The sequence below is a fragment of the Oncorhynchus keta genome, chromosome 34 (assembly GCF_023373465.1).
Source record: "Oncorhynchus keta strain PuntledgeMale-10-30-2019 chromosome 34, Oket_V2, whole genome shotgun sequence".
Taxonomy (NCBI): domain Eukaryota; kingdom Metazoa; phylum Chordata; class Actinopteri; order Salmoniformes; family Salmonidae; genus Oncorhynchus; species Oncorhynchus keta.
Window position 1 is genome coordinate 600300 of NC_068454.1, and position 19965 is coordinate 620264.

The following is a 19965-nucleotide window of genomic DNA, read 5'->3' on the forward strand; positions in this document are numbered from 1 at the left end:
GCAGGATACTAGCTAGGTAGAGAACAGACCAGATGAACAGAAACAGTGGGAGATGGAAGGAAAAGAGATTTGCCCTTTACCTAAAGGAGAGTGAGAGAGCAGATCAGATCCCACACACTCCCACAGTGCTCTGTACTACTGCTGGGTGAACAAAGAGCTTTTCCCTTCCTCGTAAAAGTGTGAAAATTAAAAAGAAATATGGAAAAGCTAGATATGCCAGACATGGAGGGATGAAGAAAGGAGAGAAAGATATAGAGGAGTCAGAGACAGACAGACAGACAGACAGACAGACAGACAGACAGACAGACAGACAGACAGACGGAGAGACAGAGATAGAGAGACAGAGAGAGAGAGACAGAGAGAGAGAGAGAGAGAGAGAGAGAGAGAGAGAGAGAGAGAGAGAGAGAGAGACAGAGAGAGAGAAAGAGAGACTGAGAAACAGAGAGAGAGAGAGACAGAGAGAGAGACAGAGAGAGAGAGACAGAGATAGAGAGACAGAGAGAGAGAGAGAGAGAGAGAGAGACAGACAGAGAGAGAGACAGAGAAACAGAGAGAGAGAGAGACAGAGATAGAGAGACAGAGACAGAGAGAGAGAGACAGAGAGAGAGAGAGAGAGAGAGAGAGAGAGAGAGAGAGAGAGAGAGAGAGAGACAGAGAGAGAGACAGAGAAACAGAGAGAGAGAGAGAGACAGAGAGAGAGACAGAGATAGAGAGACAGAGAGAGAGAGACAGAGAGAGAGAGAGAGAGAGAGAGAGAGAGAGAGAGAGAGAGAGAGAGACAGAGAGAGAGAGAGAGACAGAGAGAGAGAGAGACAGAGAGAGAGACAGAGAGAGAGAAACAGAGACCGAGAAACAGAGAGAGAGAGAGACAGAGAGAGAGAGACAGAGAGACAGAGACAGAGAGAGAGACAGAGAGAGAGAGAGAGACAGAGAGAGAGACAGAGATAGAGAGACAGAGAGAGAGAGAGACAGAGAGAACCCATTGCCCTTCATGGTTGTGATGTCTGGGCTCACTGACCAATAATTCATTAAATGGGACAAACAAGAAATTGAGACTCTGCATAAAGAATTCTGCAAAAAAATCCTCTGTGTAGAACGTAAAACACCAAATAATGCAGAGCAGAATTAGGCCGATATCAGCTAAGCAAGCTGGTCCTGGGGCTCTGTTCACCAACACAAACACACCCCACAGAGCCCCAGGACAGCAACCCAATTAGACCCAACCAAATAATGAGAAAACAAAAAGATAATTACTTGACACATTGGAAAGAATTAACAAAAAACTAGAATGCTATTCAAAGCAAATTAATTTGTATTTGTCATACACACAGGAGATATGTAAACATTATTAAAGTGACAGTAACCTATTTATTAAAGTGATTTCAAGTCTGTGTGTTGGCTGCAGCCTCTCAATGTTAGTGGTGGCTGTTTAACAGTCTGATGGCCTTCAGATAGAAGCTGTTTTTCAGTCTCTCGGTCCCAGCTTTGATGCACCTGTACTGACCTCGCCTTCTGGATGATAGTGGAGTGAACAGGCAGTGGCTCGGGTGGTTGTTGTCCTTGATGATCTTTATGGCCTTCCTGTGACATCGGGTGGTGTAGGTGTCCTGGAGGGCAGGTAGTTTTCCCCCGGTGATGCGTTGTGCAGTCCTCACTACCCTCTGGAGAGCCTTGCGGTTATGGGCGGAGCAGTTGCCGTACCAGGCGGTGATACAGCCTGACAGGATGCTCTCGATTGTGCATCTGTAAAAGTTGGTCAGGGTTTTGGGTGACAAGCCAAATTTCTTCAGCCTCCTGAGGTTGCTGCGTCTTCTTCATCACACTCCGAGGGCCCTCACCTCCTCCCTGTAGGCCGTCTCGTCATTGTTGGTAATCAGGTCCACTACTGTTGTGTCATCTGCAAACTTGATGATTGAGTTGGAGGTGTGCATGGCCATGTACATGGGTGAACAGGGAGTACGGGAGAGGGCTGAGCACACACCCTTGTGGGGTCCCAGTGTTGAGGATCAGCGAAGTGGAGGTGTTGTTTCCTACCTTCACCACATGGGGGCGGCCCGTCAGAAAGTTCAGGACCCAATTACACAGGGCGGGGTCGAGACCCAGGGCCACCAGTTTGATCATGAGCTTGGAGGGTACAATGGTGTTGAATGCTGAGCTCCAAATAGGCATTCCTCTTGTCCAGATGGGACAGAGCAGTTGGGGCGGTATGCAAACTGAAGTGGATCAACGGGTGGCAGGTAAGTTGGAGGTGATATGATCCTTGACTAGTCTCTCAAAGCACTTCATGATGACAGAGGTGACTGCTACGGGGCGATAGTCGTTTAGCTCAGTTACCTTTGTTTTCTTGGGAACAGGAACAATGGTGGTCCTCTTGAAGCATGCCAGGTGGTCAGGGATTTATTTATTTTAATTTTACCTTTATTTAACCAGGCAAGTCAGTAAAGATTCTTATTTTCAATGACGGCCTGGGAACAGTGGCAGAACGACAGATTTGTACCTTGTCAGCCCTCCGGTTAGTCCAACGCTCTAACCACTAGGCTACGCTGCCGCCTGGGCTGGCAGCCTTGCGAGGGTTAACACGTTTAAATGTTTTACTCACGTTGGCCACGGAGACGGGGGGCAGTTCTTGTTAGCGGCCGTAAACGAGAGTACACAGTGGCAGAATACCTGACCACTGTGACTGACCCAAACTTAAGGAAAGCTTTGACTATATACAGACTCAGTGAGCATAGCCTTGCTATTGAGAAAGGCCGCCGTAGGCAGACATGGCTCTCAAGAGAAGACAGGCTATGTGCTCACTGCCCACAAAATGCCCACAAAATGAAGGGAGGGACAGAGAGGACGAGAGACGGAGAGAGAGAGAGAGAGACAGAGGGAGAGACGGAGAGAGACAGAGAGACAGAGAGACAGAGAGAGAGAGAGAGAGAGAGAGAGAGAGAGAGAGAGAGAGAGAGAGAGAGAGAGAGAGAGAGAGAGAGAGAGAGAGAGAGAGAGAGAGAGAGAGAGAGAGAGAGACAGAGAGGTTGGCCAATGTCTCGTTTCGCTCGGAGTGCAGCCAGCCAGGCAGGCCCAGGGACACTAATATCTAATATAGACACCAGCATCGTGTTTGTGCCATTTGTGTCAAGCCCGGAGAGAGCTTCCTGTCACTAAAAGCACATCTGTCCTTCTCAGTGTCTAAACAAATGGCAGCAGATAGCAGGCTAATAGAATGTTGATGGAGTTTGATGGTGTGTGAGTGTGTGTGTGTGTGTGTGTGTGTGTGTGTGTGTGTGTGTGTGTGTGTGTGTGTGTGTGTGTGTGTGTGTGTGTGTGTGTGTGTGTGTGTGTGTGTGTGTGTGTGTGTGTGTGTGTGTGTGTGTGTGTGTGTGTGTGTGTGAGTGTGTGTGTGTGTGTGTGCGTGCGTGAGACGTTGGGGCTGGCAGCATCTGAGCTAAACAGCCAATCTCCTTTCATGTGATGTGTGTGTGTGGGGGGGGCAAACAGAATTACACCCCCAGCTAATCACTGTGGCACTATAAATAGACAAATCTAATTACAGCCAGCTAGCTCTTTAGCGCCACAGCTCTGATGATATGGCGATGAGAGGTGGAGACAGGCAAACAGACGGCTGGATGGAATTACACATCATTATATGTCTGGTCTGTCTCTCTGTCAGAACGCTGGGTCACAAAAAGCCAATAGATTGTGTTTAGATTTGGGCTTACCTGTGATCAAACTAAGATTCAACGGGGTACTCACACTTCAACCGGGCTGTTCCTGTTGCTTTAGCCTTTTATTGAAGAGAAAATGTTGGGAAAGATGAGCGGGGAGATTTATTATGTATTTTATTTATTTGACCTTTTTAAAAAAAAATTTTTTTTTTTTTTAAATAAGCAAGTCAGTTATAAACAAATTCTTATTTTACAATGACCGCCTTTTATATTATGCTATACTATTAAAGCATATTCAGGCTAAACCCTCCCCTAACCCGGACCCCACCCTGTAGGACTATTCAGGCTAAACCCTCCCCTAACCTGGACCCCACCCTGTAGGACTATTCAGGCTAAACCCTCCTCTAACCCAGACCCCACCCTGTAGGACTATTCAGGCTAAACCCTCCCCTAACCCGGACCCCACCCTGTAGGTCTATTCAGGCTAAACCCTCCTCTAACCCAGACCCTGTAGGACTATTCAGGCTAAACCCTCCTCTAACCCAGACGCCACCCTGTCGGACTATTCAAGCTAAACCCTCCTCTAACCCGGACGCTGTAGGACTATTCAGGCTAAACCCTCCTCTAACCCAGACCCTGTAGGACTATTCAGGCTAAACCCTCCTCTAACCCAGACCCTGTAGGACTATTCAGGCTAAACCCTCCTCTAACCCAGACCCTGTAGGACTATTCAGGCTAAACCCTCCTCTAACCCAGACCCTGTAGGACTATTCAGGCTAAACCCTCCTCTAACCCAGACCCTGTAGGACTATTCAGGCTAAACCCTCCTCTAACCCAGACGCCACCCTGTAGGACTATTCAAGCTAAACCCTCCTCTAACCCAGACCCTGTAGGACTATTCAGGCTAAACCCTCCTCTAACCCAGACCCTGTAGGACTCTGCAGGTTAAACCCTCCTCTAACCCAGACCCTGTAGGACTATTCAGGCTAAACCCTCCTCTAACCCAGACCCCACCCTGTAGGACTATTCAGGCTAAACCCTCCCCTAACCCAGACCCCACCCTGTAGGTCTATTCAGGCTAAACCCTCCTCTAACCCAGACCCTGTAGGACTATTCAGGCTAAACCCTCCTCTAACCCAGACCCTGTAGGACTATTCAGGCTAAACCCTCCTCTAACCCAGACCCTGTAGGACTATTCAGGCTAAACCCTCCTCTAACCCAGACGCCACCCTGTCGGACTATTCAGGCTAAACCCTCCTCTAACCCGGACCCTGTAGGACTATTCAGGCTAAACCCTCCTCTAACCCGGACGCCACCCTGTAGGACTATTCAGGCTAAACCCTCCTCTAACCCGGACCCCACCCTGTAGGACTATTCAGGCTAAACCCTCCTCTAACCCGGACCCCACCCTGTAGGACTATTCAGGCTAAACCCTCCCCTAACCCGGACCCCACCCTGTAGGACTATTCAGGCTAAACCCTCCCCTAACCCGGACGCTGTAGGACTATTCAGGTTAAACCCTCCCCTAACCCAGACCCTGTAGGACTATTCAGGCTAAACCCTCCCCTAACCCAGACCCCACCCTGTAGGACTATTCAAGCTAAACCCTCCTCTAACCCAGACGCCACCCTGTAGGACTCCCGACCACGGCTGGTTCTGATACAGCCCGGCATCGAACCAGGTCGTGGGAGGCAGAGGTAGTGGGAAGTAGTGGGGGGGATAGTGGGGGGAGAGTGGGGGAGAGTGGAGGGGGTGGAGGGGAGATAATGGGGGTGAGATAATAGGAGTCAAACTGACAGATTCGATCTGAGTCAGGAATAGAGTGGCAATGTTACCTCTTAAAAATGTTAAGTCTGCTGAGTGCAAACTTGAACGCTGTGAGAATTCTGTTGATCTTCCAGCATGTGTTTACTGTGAACACTGAGGCTGTACCCGCTTTAAGTTACAGTTTTACTGTGAACACTGAGGCTGTACCCACTTTAAGTTACAGTTTTACTGTGAACACTGAGGCTGTACCCGCTTTAAGTTACAGTTTTACTGTGAACACTGAGGCTGTACCTACTTTAAGTTACAGTTTTACTGTGAACACTGAGGCTGTACCTACTTTAAGTTACAGTTTTACTGTGAACACTGAGGCTGTACCCACTTTAAGTTACAGGTTTACTGTGAACACTGAGGCTGTACCTGCTTTAAGTTACAGTTTTAACAGTGGTCAAGTAGGCTACTGTGGCTATTTGATCATAATGTAGGGCCTACCAGAGTGGCCTACCATCAAAAACAATGGAGAAAAGGCATCCCATAATATTTCAACATGGAAATACTATCATTCAGCCTACAGTAGCAGCCAACGAAGCCCTACATTCTTTTGAAGAAAAAAAAAACAGGCAGCTGTTTGACATTAATGTGTTTATCCACTTGCCCTTCAAACAACGAGGTGTCTGAAAATGTTGTTGTGTTGTTTTCTGTTTGGTGCGAGAAACCACATTACAAAGTTCATCATTATTCCCAAAGCATTACTATTACAGAGAATCAAATATATGCTACCCTCTGCCTATTGGCTACAGTACTTTCAGAAATAACATTTTCCACATTTTGTTGTTACAGCCTGTCACATCCTGACCATAGAAAGCCTTTATTTTCTACGGTAGAGAAGGTCAGGGCATGACTAGGGGTTAGTCCAGTTTATATTTTCTATGGTAGAGTAGGTCAGGGCATGCCTAGGGGTTAGTCTAGTTTATATTTTCTATGGTAGAGTAGGTCAGGACGTGACTAGGGGGTTAGTCTAGTTTATATTTTCTATGGTAGAGTAGGTCAGGGCGTGAGACACCTTCCGGAGACACCTGAAACCCCACCTCTTTAAGGAATACCTAGGATAGGATAAGTAATCCTTCTCACCCCCCACCCCTTTAAGATTTAGATGCACTATTGTAAAGTGACTGTTCTACTGGATGTCATAAGGTGAATGCACCAATTTGTAAGTCGCTCTGGATAAGAGCGTCTGCTAAATGACTTAAATGTAAATGTAATGTAAATGTGACTAGGGGGTTAGTCTAGTTTATATTTTCTATGGTAGAGTAGGTCAGGGCGTGACCAGGGGGGTTAGTCTAGTTTATATTTTCTATGGTAGAGTAGGTCAGGGCATGACTAGGGGTTAGTCTAGTTTATATTTTCTATGGTAGAGTAGGTCAGGGCGTGACCAGGGGGGTTAGTCTAGTTTATATTTTCTATGGTAGAGTAGGTCAGGACGTGACTAGGGGGTTAGTCTAGTTTATATTTTCTATGGTAGAGTAGGTCAGGGCGTGACCAGGGGGGTTAGTCTAGTTTATATTTTCTATGGTAGAGTAGGTCAGGGCATGACTAGGGGTTAGTCTAGTTTATATTTTCTATGGTAGAGTAGGTCAGGGCGTGACCAGGGGGGTTAGTCTAGTTTATATTTTCTATGTGGGGTTCTAGCGTGTTTTTCTATGTTGGTGTTTTAGTATGATTCCCAATTAGAGGCAGCTGGCTATCGTTGTCTCTAATTGGGGATCATACTTAAGTATAATTTTTCCACCTGTGTGTTATGGGATATTGTGTTGAGTTAGTGTATAGGAAACATACAGTGGGGCAAAAAAGTATTTAGTCATCCACCAATTTTGCACGTTCTCCCACTTAAAAAGATGAGAGAGGCCTGTAATTTTCATCATAGGTACACTTCAACTATGACAGACAAAATGGAGAGAAAAAAATAATTACTATTTACGTTTGTTTGTTTGTTTACTGTTTGTTTTGCTGAAGTTTCACTGTGAAATATTATGTGGAACTCGAAATACGCTGTATCTTGGTCCGTCTACACAAACAAACGTGACACAGCCTGAACTAAAAATGTATTAAATTACACACACAATACCCCACAATGTCAAATGGAATTTATTTTAAATAATTAGACCTAAATAAGTTCAGGAGTATTAAATGTGCCCAATCAAATCGTATAATAAGTTGCATGGACTCATTCCGTGTTCAACAACATTATTTAATAACATGATTTTTGAATAACTACCTCATCTCTGTACCTCACACATACAATTATCTGTACGGTCCCTCAGGTGTGTAGTGAATTTGTATAAGTGCCTTAATTCTGACGGAACCACGGAAGAGTAGCTGCTGCCTTGGCAGGAACTAATGGGGATCCATAATAAACCCCAGGAAGAGTAGCTGCTGCCGTGGCAGGAACTAATGGGGATCCATAATAAACCCCAGGAAGAGTAGCTGCTGCCTTGGCAGGAACTAATGGGGATCCATAATAAACCCCAGGAAGAGTAGCTGGAACTAATGGGGATCCATAATAAACCCCAGGAAGAGTAGCTGCTGCCTTGGCAGGAACTAATGGGGATCCATAATAAATCCCAGGAAGAGTAGCTGCTGCCATGGCAGGAACTAATGGGGATCCATAATAAACCCCAGGAAGAGTAGCTGCTGCCGTGGCAGGAACTAATGGGGATCCTTAATAAACCTCAGGAAGACTAGCTGCTGCCTTGGCAGGAACTAATGGGGATCCTTAATAAACCCCAGGAAGAGTAGCTGCTGCCTTGGCAGGAACTAATGGGGATCCATAATAAACCCCAGGAAGAGTAGCTGCTGCCTTGGCAGGAACTAATGGGGATCCTTAATAAACCCCAGGAAGACTAGCTGCTGCCTTGGCAGGAACTAATGGGGATCCATAATAAACCCCAGGAAGAGTAGCTGCTGCCTTGACAGGAACTAATTGGGATCCATAATAAATCACAGGAAGAGTAGCTGCTGCCTTGGCAGGAACAAATGGGGATCCATAATAAACCCCAGGAAGAGTAGCTGCTGCCTTGGCAGGAACTAACGGGGATCCATAATAAACCCCAGGAAGAGTAGCTGCTGCCTTGACAGGAACTAATTGGGATCCATAATACACCCAGGAAGAGTAGCTGCTGCCTTGGCAGGAACTAATGGGGATCCATAATAAACCCCAGGAAGAGTAGCTGCTGCCTTGACAGGAACTAATGGGGATCCATAATAAACCCCAGGAAGAGTAGCTGCTGCCTTGACAGGAACTAATTGGGATCCATAATACACCCCAGGAAGAGTAGCTGCTGCCTTGGCAGGAACTAATGGGGATCCATAATAAATCACAGGAAGAGTAGCTGCTGCCTTGGCAATAACTAATGGGGATCCATAATAAACCCCAGGAAGAGTAGCTGCTGCCTTGACAGGAACTAATGGGGATCCATAATAAACACACATACAATTTTCAAGCACAGATTCTACCACAAAGATCAGGGAGATTTTTCAATGCCTCACAAAGTAGGGCCCTGATTAGTAGATGTTCCTGGAGAGGAAGGAAACTGATCAGGGATTCCACCATGACGCCAAAGGTGATTTTAAAGCAGTTCAATGGCTGTGATAGGAGACAACTGAGGATGGATCAACAAGATTTTAGTTACTCCACAATACTAACCTAAATTAGAAAGGAAGTCTGTACAGAATACAAATATTCCAAAACATGCATCCTGTTTGCAGCAAGGCACTAAAGGTAAACTGGAAAGAATGTGGCAAAGAAATGTACTTCATGTCCCGAATAGAAAGAGTTTGGGACAAATCCAACACATCACTGAGTACCACTCTCCATATTTTAAAGCATGGTGGTTGGTGGCTGCATCATGTTATGGCTATGCTTGTAATCATTAAGGACTGGGGAGTTTTTCAGGATAAATAAAAGCAACGGAATACAGCTGTAAGCACACTGCTGCTCGCACCCTCCCGCCCGTTTAGCATCACTACTCTGGACGGTTCCGACCTAGTATATCTTCTACGCGGGCTGGTATCTATTCTACGCAGGCTGGTATCTATTCTACGCGGGCTGGTATCTATTCTACGCGGGCTGGTATCTCTTCTACGCGGGCTGGTATTTCTTCTACGCGGGCTGGTATATCTTCTACGCGGGCTGGTATCTCTACGCGGGCTGGTATCTCTTCTACGCGGGCTGGTATCTCTTCTACGCGGGCTGGTATCTCTTCTACGCGGGCTGGTATCTCTTCTACGCGGGCTGGTATTTCTTCTACGCGGGCTGGTATATCTTCTACGCGGGCTGGTATCTCTTCTACGCGGGCTGGTATTTCTTCTACGCGGGCTGGTATATCTTCTACGCGGGCTGGTATCTCTACGCGGGCTGGTATATCTTCTACGCGGGCTGGTATCTCTTCTACGCGGGCTGGTATCTCTTCTACGCGGGCTGGTATTTCTTCTACGTGGGCTGGTATTTCTTCTATGCGGGCTGGTATATCTTCTACGCGGGCTGGTATCTCTATGCGGGCTGGTATATCTTCTACACGGTCTGGTATCTCTTCTACGTGGGCTGGTATCTCTACGCGGGCTGGTATTTCTTCTACGCGGGCTGGTATCTCTTCTACGTGGGTTGGTATCTCTTCTACGCGGGCTGGTATTTCTTCTACGCGGGCTGGTATATCTTCTACGCGGGCTGGTATCTATTCTACGCGGGCTGGTATCTATTCTACACGGGCTGGTATCTCTTCTACGCGGGCTGGTATTTATTCTATGCGGGCTGGTATATCTTCTACGTGGGCTGGTATCTCTACGCAGGCTGGTATCTCTTCTACACGGGCTGGTATCTATTCTACGCGGGCTGGTATCTCTTCTACGCGGGCTGGTATCTCTTCTACGCGGGCTGGTATCTCTTCTACGCGGGCTGGTATCTCTTCTACGCGGGCTGGTATCTCTTCTACGCGGGCTGGTATCTCTTCTACGCGGGCTGGTATCTCTTCTACGCGGGCTGGTATCTCTTCTACGCGGGCTGGTATCTCTTCTACGCGGGCTGGTATATCTTCTACGCGGGCTGGTATCTCTACGCGGGCTGGTATATCTTCTACACGGTCTGGTATCTCTTCTACGTGGGCTGGTATCTCTACGCGGGCTGGTATTTCTTCTACGCGGGCTGGTATCTCTTCTACGCGGGCTGGTATATCTCCTACGTGGGCTGGTATCTCTACGTGGGCTGGTATCTCTTCTACGCGGGCTGGTATCTCTTCTACGCGGGCTGGTGTCTCTTCTACGCGGGCTGGTATATCTTCTACACGGGCTGGTATCTCTACGCGGGCTGGTATCTCTTCAACGTGGGCTGTATATCTTCTACGCGTGCTGGTATATCTTCTACACGGGCTGGTATCTCTTCTACGCGGGCTGGTATCTCTTCTACGCGGGCTGGTATATGTTCTACGCGGGCTGGTATTTCTACGCGGGCTGGTGTATCTTCTACGCGGGCTGATATATCTTCTACGCGGGCTGGTATCTCTTCTACGCGGGCTGGTATCTCTTCTACGCGGGCTGGTATCTCTTCTACGCCATCCTGGAGATCGTCATCCAGGGAGAAGTAATCCAGGGAGGGTAAAATAGAGTCTTAGATGGGACTTCCCATAGAATAGAGTCTTAGATGGGATTTACTATAAAATAGAGTCTTAGATGGGATTTACCATAAAATAGAGTCTTAGACGGGACCTACCATACAGTCTTAGATGGGACTTACCATACAATAGAGTCTTAGATGGGACCTACCATACAGTCTTAGATGGGACTTACCATAGAATAGAGTATTAGATGGGACCTACCATACAGTCTTAGATGGGACCTACCATACAGTCTTAGATGGGACCTACCATACAGTCTTAGATGGGACCTACCATACAGTCTTAGATGGGACCTACCATACAGTCTTAGATGGGACCTACCATACAGTCTTAGATGGGACCTACCATACAGTCTTAGATGGGACTTACCATACAATAGAGTCTTAGATGGGACCTACCATACAGTCTTAGATGGGACTTACCATACAGTCTTAGATAGAGTCTTAGATGGGACCTACCATACAGTCTTAGATGGGACCTACCATATGATAGAGTATTAGATGGGACCTACCATACAGTCTTAGATGGGACCTACCATACAGTCTTAGATGGGACCTACCATATGATAGAGTATTAGATGGGACCTACCATACAGTCTTAGATGGGACTTACCATAGAATAGAGTATTAGATGGGACCTACCATACAGTCTTAGATGGGACCTACCATACAGTCTTAGATGGGACCTACCATACAGTCTTAGATGGGACTTACCATAGAATAGAGTCTTAGATGGGACCTACCATACAGTCTTAGATGGGACTTACCATACAATAGAGTCTTAGATGGGACCTACCATACAGTCTTAGATGGGACTTACCATATGATAGAGTATTAGATGGGACCTACCATACAGTCTTAGATGGGACTTACCATACAGTCTTAGATGGGATTTACCATAAAATAGAGTCTTAGACGGGACCTACCATACAGTATTAGATGGGACCTACCATATGATAGAGTATTAGATGGGACCTACCATACAGTCTTAGATGGGACTTACCATAGAATAGAGTATTAGATGGGACCTACCATACAGTCTTAGATGGGACCTACCATACAGTCTTAGATGGGACTTACCATAGAATAGAGTCTTAGATGGGACCTACCATACAGTCTTAGATGGGACTTACCATAGAATAGAGTCTTAGATGGGACCTACCATACAGTCTTAGATGGGACTTACCATAGAATAGAGTCTTAGATGGGACTTACCATACAGTCTTAGATGGGACCTACCATACAGTCTTAGATGGGACTTACCATAGAATAGAGTCTGAGATGGGACCTACCATACAGTCTTAGATGGGACTTACCATAGAATAGAGTCTTAGATGGGACCTACCATACAGTCTTAGATGGGACTTACCATAGAATAGAGTCTTAGATGGGACCTACCATACAGTCTTAGATGGGACCTACCATACAGTCTTAGATGGGACCTACCATACAGTCTTAGATGGGACTTACCATACAGTCTTAGATAGAGTCTTAGATGGGACCTACCATACAGTCTTAGATGGGACCTACCATATAATAGAGTATTAGATGGGACCTACCATACAGTATTAGATGGGACCTACCATAGAATAGAGTATTAGATGGGACTTACCATATTAGGTGGGACCTACCATACAGTATTAGATGGGACCTACCATAGAATAGAGTCTTAGATGGGACTTACCATATAATACAGTATTAGATGGGACCTACCATACAGTATTAGATGGGACTTACCATAGAATAGAGTCTTAGATGGGACTTACCATATAATACAGTATTAGATGGGACCTCCCATACAGTCTCACAGCTTGGATAGAATAGAACAGGCTGTTTCTTACCGGTGATCTGACACCCGTAGAGCTCCAAGCGCAGGGCGATGCCTGTCTTCCAGGTCTGGGGTCTGACGCGTACAAAGCGGGCCAGAACAGGCAGGGGGATCCGGTTCAGAACCACCTCGGTCGAGTCTGTGTTGGCATGGAACACCTGGGCACAGGAGAGAGACAGGGTCAATGAGACAGGGCACAGGAGAGAGACAGGGTCAATGAGACAGGGCACAGGAGAGAGACAGGGTCAATGAGACAGGGCACAGGAGAGAGACAGGGTCAATGAGACAGGGCACAGGAGAGAGACAGGGTCAATGAGACAGGTCCTGCTGGAAAAATTTGTTTTTTTCATTCTGATGTCCCCATTTTTTTCACTTTTAAATGAGAAAAGTGTGTGTGTGTGTGTGTGTGTGTGTGTGTGTGTGTGTGTGTGTGTGTGTGTGTGTGTGTGTGTGTGTGTGTGTGTGTGTGTGTGTGTGTGTGTGTGTGTGTGTGTGTGTGTGTGTGTGTGTGAGCTGATTGAGTTGCACCCTGAACCCCCAGTGTACTACACCAGAGCTAGGTCCGTTTTTTATCGTATCGGATTTAAATTCATAGAAACAGAAGAAATAGAACATGACTCCATCAATGATTCTATTTCTATGCATTCAAATCACAGCTCATGTACCATATGTCCATCTCTTCCACCCAGAACTAGACGCGTGAGCCTTTGTCAGTTCTGTCTCGGGGGTTCAGGCCGGGGGAAAGAGGAGAACGGGAGAGGAAGGAATGTCCTACTCCACTGAACACAGACAAAAGCAACATGACCCTCACTAGGATCCAATGACACCGGGGCCAGCTGGCAGTCTGTGGTGGCCTGTGTTTTACTATGTTACCACACTACTACAACATTAAAACAACTCAAATTCAGAGAGGACTTTTTGCTGGCCCTCACTTGTAAAAAGGCAATTTTTGGGTTAGGGGTTAGGGTTAGGGTTAGGTGTTAGGTGTTAGGGTTAGGGGTTAAGGTTAGGGTTAAGGTTAGGGTTAAGGCTAGGGTTAAGGTTAGGGTTAAGGTTAGGGTTAAGGTTAGGATTAAGGTTAGGATTAAGGTTAGGATTAAGGTTAGGGTTAAGGTTAGAGTTAAGGTTAGGATTAAGGTTAGGGTTAAGGTTAGGATTAAGGTTAGGGTTAAGGTTAGGATTAAGGTTAGGGTTAAGGTTAGGGTTAAGGCTAGGATTAAGGTTAGGATTAAGGTTAGGATTAAGGTTAGGGTTAAGGTTAGGGTTAAGGTTAGGATTAAGGTTAGGGTTAAGGCTAGGATTAAGGTTATGATTAAGGTTAGGATTAAGGTTAGGGTTAAGGTTAGGATTAAGGTTAGGGTTAAGGTTAGGGTTAAGGTTAGGGTTAAGGTTAGGGTTAAGGTTAGGATTAAGGTTAGGGTTAAGGTTAGGGTTAAGGTTAGGGTTAAGGTTGAGGGAAATAGGATTTTGAATGGGAATCAATTGACAATCAATCAAAAACAGATCTAGAGGTGTGTGTGTCTGTGTGTGTGTAGGTAAACAGATCTAGAGGTGTGTGTGTCTGTGTGTGTGTAGGTAAACAGATCTAGAGGTGTGTGTGTCTGTGTGTGTGTAGGTAAACAGATCTAGAGGTGTGTGTGTCTGTGTGTGTGTGTGTGTGTGTGTGTGTGTGTGTGTGTGTGTGTGTGTGTGTGTGTGTGTGTGTGTGTGTGTGTGTGTGTGTGTGTGTGTGTGTGTGTGTGAAAACCGATCTAGAGAATATGTCAGCCACACCTGCCTGAATGCTAGTCCGGGTTGGAGCGAGCGGTCGCATTCGCACTTCGGTCCGCAGGTAGTATTACTTTTCATTACTTTTCATTATAGTACAACGGTTTGATTTGTCTAATCTTAGCAATTTCTTCTTAGCTAGCTACATAGCCGTCTTTGTATCAAAGATAATTGCGTAATTATCGTATTTCGTCGTCCTAACGTAGTCTACTGCCCAGCAGCTAGCCAGCTAGCAAACGTCCACCGTCTACCGAATAGCAGCACTGTAGTAACTATTACACTCAACTGAACGACTTGATTAGTGTAGTGTTAGCTAGCTACATAGTTGTCTTTGCTGTCTTCGTATCCAAGATAATTGTGTAGTTTAGAGTGTGTAGTCTTAGAGTGATTATCTTAATTTACCGAGGTTAGCTAGCCAGCTATTTGTCGTCCTTAACGTAGGAGACACTGCTAGCTAGCTAACAGCTAACAGCTAACAGCTAGCCAACGTCTACCGAATATAACTTCTGCACTCAACAACCCGGTCGCATTCCGCTTCACTCCACAGGTAGCATCACATTTTCATTTCATTTCATTACAGCACAACGGTTTGATTTGCTTGATCGTAGCTAGCTACATAGCTAGCTACATAGCCGTCTTTGTATCAAAGATAATTGTGTAGTCTAGAGCGATTTTCTAGGTTAGCTAGCCAGCTATTGTCGTTCTTTTAACGCAACGTAACGTAATCAACACTGCTAGCTAGCCAGCTAGCCCCCGAATAGCTGCACTGTAGAAACTATTACACTCAACGGAACGACTTGATTAGTGTAGTGTCAACAACGCAGCCACTGCCAGCTAGCCTACTTCAGCAGTACTGTATCATTTTAATCATTTTAGTCAATAAGATTCTTGCTACGTAAGCTTAACTTTCTGAACATTCGAGACGTGTAGTCCACTTGTCATTCCAATCTCCTTGCATTAGCGTAGCCTCTTCTGCAGCCTGTCAACTATGTGTCTGTCTATCCCTGTTCTCTCCTCTCTGCACAGACCATACAAATGCTCCACACCGCGTGGCCGCGGACACCCTAATCTGGTGGTCCCAGTGCGCACGACCCACGTGGAGTTCCAGGTCTCCGGTAGCCTCTGGAACTGCCGATCTGCGGCCAACAAGGCAGAGTTCATCTAAGCCTATGCCTCCCTCCAGTCCCTCGACTTCTTGGCACTGACGGAAACATGGATCACCACAGATAACACTGCTACTCCTACTGCTCTCTCCTCGTCCGCCCATGTGTTCTCGCACACCCCGAGAGCTTCTGGTCAGCGGGGTGGTGGCACCGGGATCCTCATCTCTCCCAAGTGGTCATTCTCTCTTTCTCCCCTTACCCATCTGTCTATCGCCTCCTTTGAAGTCCATGCTGTCACAGTTACCAGCCCTTTCAAGCTTAACATCCTTATCATTTATCGCCCTCCAGGTTCCCTCGGAGAGTTCATCAATGAGCTTGATGCCTTGATAAGCTCCTTTCCTGAGGACGGCTCACCTCTCACAGTTCTGGGCGACTTTAACCTCCCCACGTCTACCTTTGACTCATTCCTCTCTGCCTCCTTCTTTCCACTCCTCTCCTCTTTTGACCTCACCTTCTCACCTTCCCCCTACTCACAAGGCAGGCAATACGCTCGACCTCATCTTTACTAGATGCTGTTCTTCCACTAACCTCATTGCAACTCCCTCCAAGTCTCCGACCACTACCTTGTATCCTTTTCCCTCTCGCTCTCATCCAACACTTCCCACACTGCCCCTACTCGGATGGTATCGCGCCGTCCCAACCTTCGCTCTCTCTCCCCCGCTACTCTCTCCTCTTCCATCCTATCATCTCTTCCCTCTGCTCAAACCTTCTCCAACCTATCTCCTGATTCTGCCTCCTCAACCCTCCTCTCCTCCCTTTCTGCATCCTTTGACTCTCTATGTCCCCTATCCTCCAGGCCGGCTCGGTCCTCCCTCCCGCTCCGTGGCTCGACGACTCATTGCGAGCTCACAGAACAGGGCTCCGGGCAGCCGAGCGGAAATGGAGGAAAACTCGCCTCCCTGCGGACCTGGCATCCTTTCACTCCATCCTCTCTACATTTTCCTCATCTGTCTCTGCTGCTAAAGCCACTTTCTACCACTCTAAATTCCAAGCATCTGCCTCTAACCCTAGGAAGCTCTTTGCCACCTTCTCCTCCCTCCTGAATCCTCCTCCCCCCCCCTCCTCTCTCTCTGCAGATGACTTCGTCAACCATTTTGAAAAGAAGGTCGACGACATCCGATCCTCGTTTGCTAAGTCAAACGACACCGCTGGTTCTGCTCACACTGCCCTACCCTGTGCTCTGACCTCTTTCTCCCCTCTCTCTCCAGATGAAATCTCGCGTCTTGTGACGGCCTGCCGCCCAACAACCTGCCCGCTTGACCCTATCCCCTCCTCTCTTCTCCAGACCATTTCCGGAGACCTTCTCCCTTACCTCACCTCGCTCATCAACTCATCCCTGACCGCTGGCTACGTCCGTCTTCAAGAGAGCGAGAGTTGCACCCCTTCTGAAAAAACCTACACTCGATCCCTCCGATGTCAACAACTACAGACCAGTATCCCTTCTTTCTTTTTTCTCCAAAACTCTTGAGCGTGCCATCCTTGGCCAGCTCTACCGCTATCTCTCTCAGAATGACCTTCTTGATCCAAATCAGTCAGGTTTCAAGACTAGTCATTCAACTGAGACTGCTCTTCTCTGCATCACGGAGGCGCTCCGCACTGCTAAAGCTAACTCTCTCTCCTCTGCTCTCATCCTTCTAGACCTATCGGCTGCCTTCGATACTGTGAACCATCAGATCCTCCTCTCCACCCTCTCCGAGTTGGGCATCTCCGGCGCGGCCCACGCTTGGATTGCGTCCTACCTGACAGGTCGCTCCTACCAGGTGGCGTGGCGAGGATCTGTCTCCTCACCACGCGCTCTCACCACTGGTGTCCCCAGGGCTCTGTTCTAGGCCCTCTCCTATTCTCGCTATACACCAAGTCACTTGGCTCTGTCATAATCTCACATGGTCTCTCCTATCATTGCTATGCAGACGATACACAATTAATCTTCTCCTTTCCCCCTTCTGATGACCAGGTGGCGAATCGCATCTCTGCATGTCTGGCAGACATATCAGTGTGGATGACGGATCACCACCTCAAGCTGAACCTCGGCAAGACGGAGCAGCTCTTCCTCCCGGGAAGGACTGCCCGTTCCATGATCTCGCCATCACGGTTGACAACTCCATTGTGTCCTCCTCCCAGAGCGCTAAGAACCTTGGCGTGATCCTGGACAACACCCTGTCGTTCTCAACTAACATCAAGGCGGTGGCCCGTTCCTGTAGGTTCATGCTCTACAACATCTGCAGAGTATGACCCTGCCTCACACAGGAAGCGGCGCAGGTCCTAATCCAGGCACTTGTCATCTCCCGTCTGGATTACTGCAACTCGCTGTTGGCTGGGCTCCCTGCCTGTGCAATTAAACCCCTACAACTCATCCAGAACGCCGCAGCCCGTCTGGTGTTCAACCTTCCCAAGTTCTCTCACGTCACCCCGCTCCTCCGCTCTCTCCACTGGCTTCCAGTTGAAGCTCGCATCCGCTACAAGACCATGGTGCTTGCCTACGGAGCTGTGAGGGGAACGGCACCTCAGTACCTCCAGGCTCTGATCAGGCCCTACACCCAAACAAGGGCACTGCGTTCATCCACCTCTGGCCTGCTCGCCTCCCTACCACTGAGGAAGTACAGTTCCCGCTCAGCCCAGTCAAAACTGTTCGCTGCTCTGGCCCCCAATGGTGGAACAAACTCCCTCACGACGCCAGGACAGCGGAGTCAATCACCACCTTCCGGAGACACCTGAAACCCCACCTCTTTAAGGAATACCTAGGATAGGATAAGTAATCCTTCTCACCCCCCCCCCCTAAAAGATTTAGATGCACTATTGTAAAGTGGCTGTTCCACTGGATGTCATAAGGTGAATGCACCAATTTGTAAGTCGCTCTGGATAAGAGCGTCTGCTAAATGACTTAAATGTAATGTAAATGTAAATGCTGTTAGTACCATACTATATACAGGGTCAGTTAATACCATACTATATACAGGGTCAGTTAGTACCATACTATATACAGGGTCAGTTAATACCATACTATATACAGGGTTAGTTAGTACTATATACAGGGTCAGTTAGTACCATACTATATACAGGGTCAGTTAATACCATACTATATACAGGGTCAGTTAATACTATATACAGGGTTAGTTAGTACTATATACAGGGTCAGTTAGTACCATACTATATACAGGGTCAGTTAATACCATACTATATACAGGGTCAGTTAATACCATACTATATACAGGGTCAGTTAATACTATATACAGGGTCAGTTAGTACCATACTATATACAGGGTCAGTTAATAATATATACAGGGTCAGTTAATACCATACTATATACAGGGTCAGTTAATACCATACTATATACAGGGTCAGTTAATACCATACTATATACAGGGTCAGTTAATACCATACTATATACAGGGTCAGTTAATACTATATACAGGGTCAGTTAGTACCATACTATATACAGGGTCAGTTAATAATATATACAGGGTCAGTTAATACCATACTATATACAGGGTCAGTTAATACCATACTATATACAGGGTCAGTTAATACCATACTATATACAGGGTCAGTTAGTACCATACTATATACAGGGTCAGTTAATACCATACTATATACAGGGTCAGTTAATACCATACTATATACAGGGTCAGTTAGTACCATACTATATACAGGGTCAGTTAATACCATACTATATACAGGGTCAGTTAGTACCATACTATATACAGGGTCAGTTAGTACCATACTATATACAGGGTCAGTTAGTACCATACTATATACAGGGTCAGTTAATACCATACTATATACAGGGTCAGTTAGTACCATACTATATACAGGGTCAGTTAATACCATACTATATACAGGGTCAGTTAGTACCATACTATATACAGGGTCAGTTAATACCATACTATATACAGGGTCAGTTAGTACTATATACAGGGTCAGTTAGTACCATACTATATACAGGGTCAGTTAATACCATACTATATACAGGGTCAGTTAGTACTATATACAGGGTCAGTTAATACCATACTATATACAGGGTCAGTTAATACTATATACAGGGTCAGTTAATACCATACTATATACAGGGTCAGTTAATACCATACTATATACAGGGTCAGTTAGTACCATACTATATACAGGGTC

The 19965-nt window shown here is 46.7% G+C and overlaps 1 protein-coding gene across 1 annotated transcript in view; it reads right to left on the reverse strand.

Moving 5' to 3' along the window:
* Nucleotides 1-19965, reverse strand: part of LOC127914921 (neuropilin-2-like) — a 403275-nt gene that overhangs the window by 127929 nt on the left and 255381 nt on the right. Inside the window, exon 8 of the mRNA XM_052492709.1 lies at nt 12924-13068. Within this exon, the coding sequence (XP_052348669.1) occupies nt 12924-13068 (145 nt within the window). The remainder of the gene's footprint in view (nt 1-12923; nt 13069-19965) is intronic.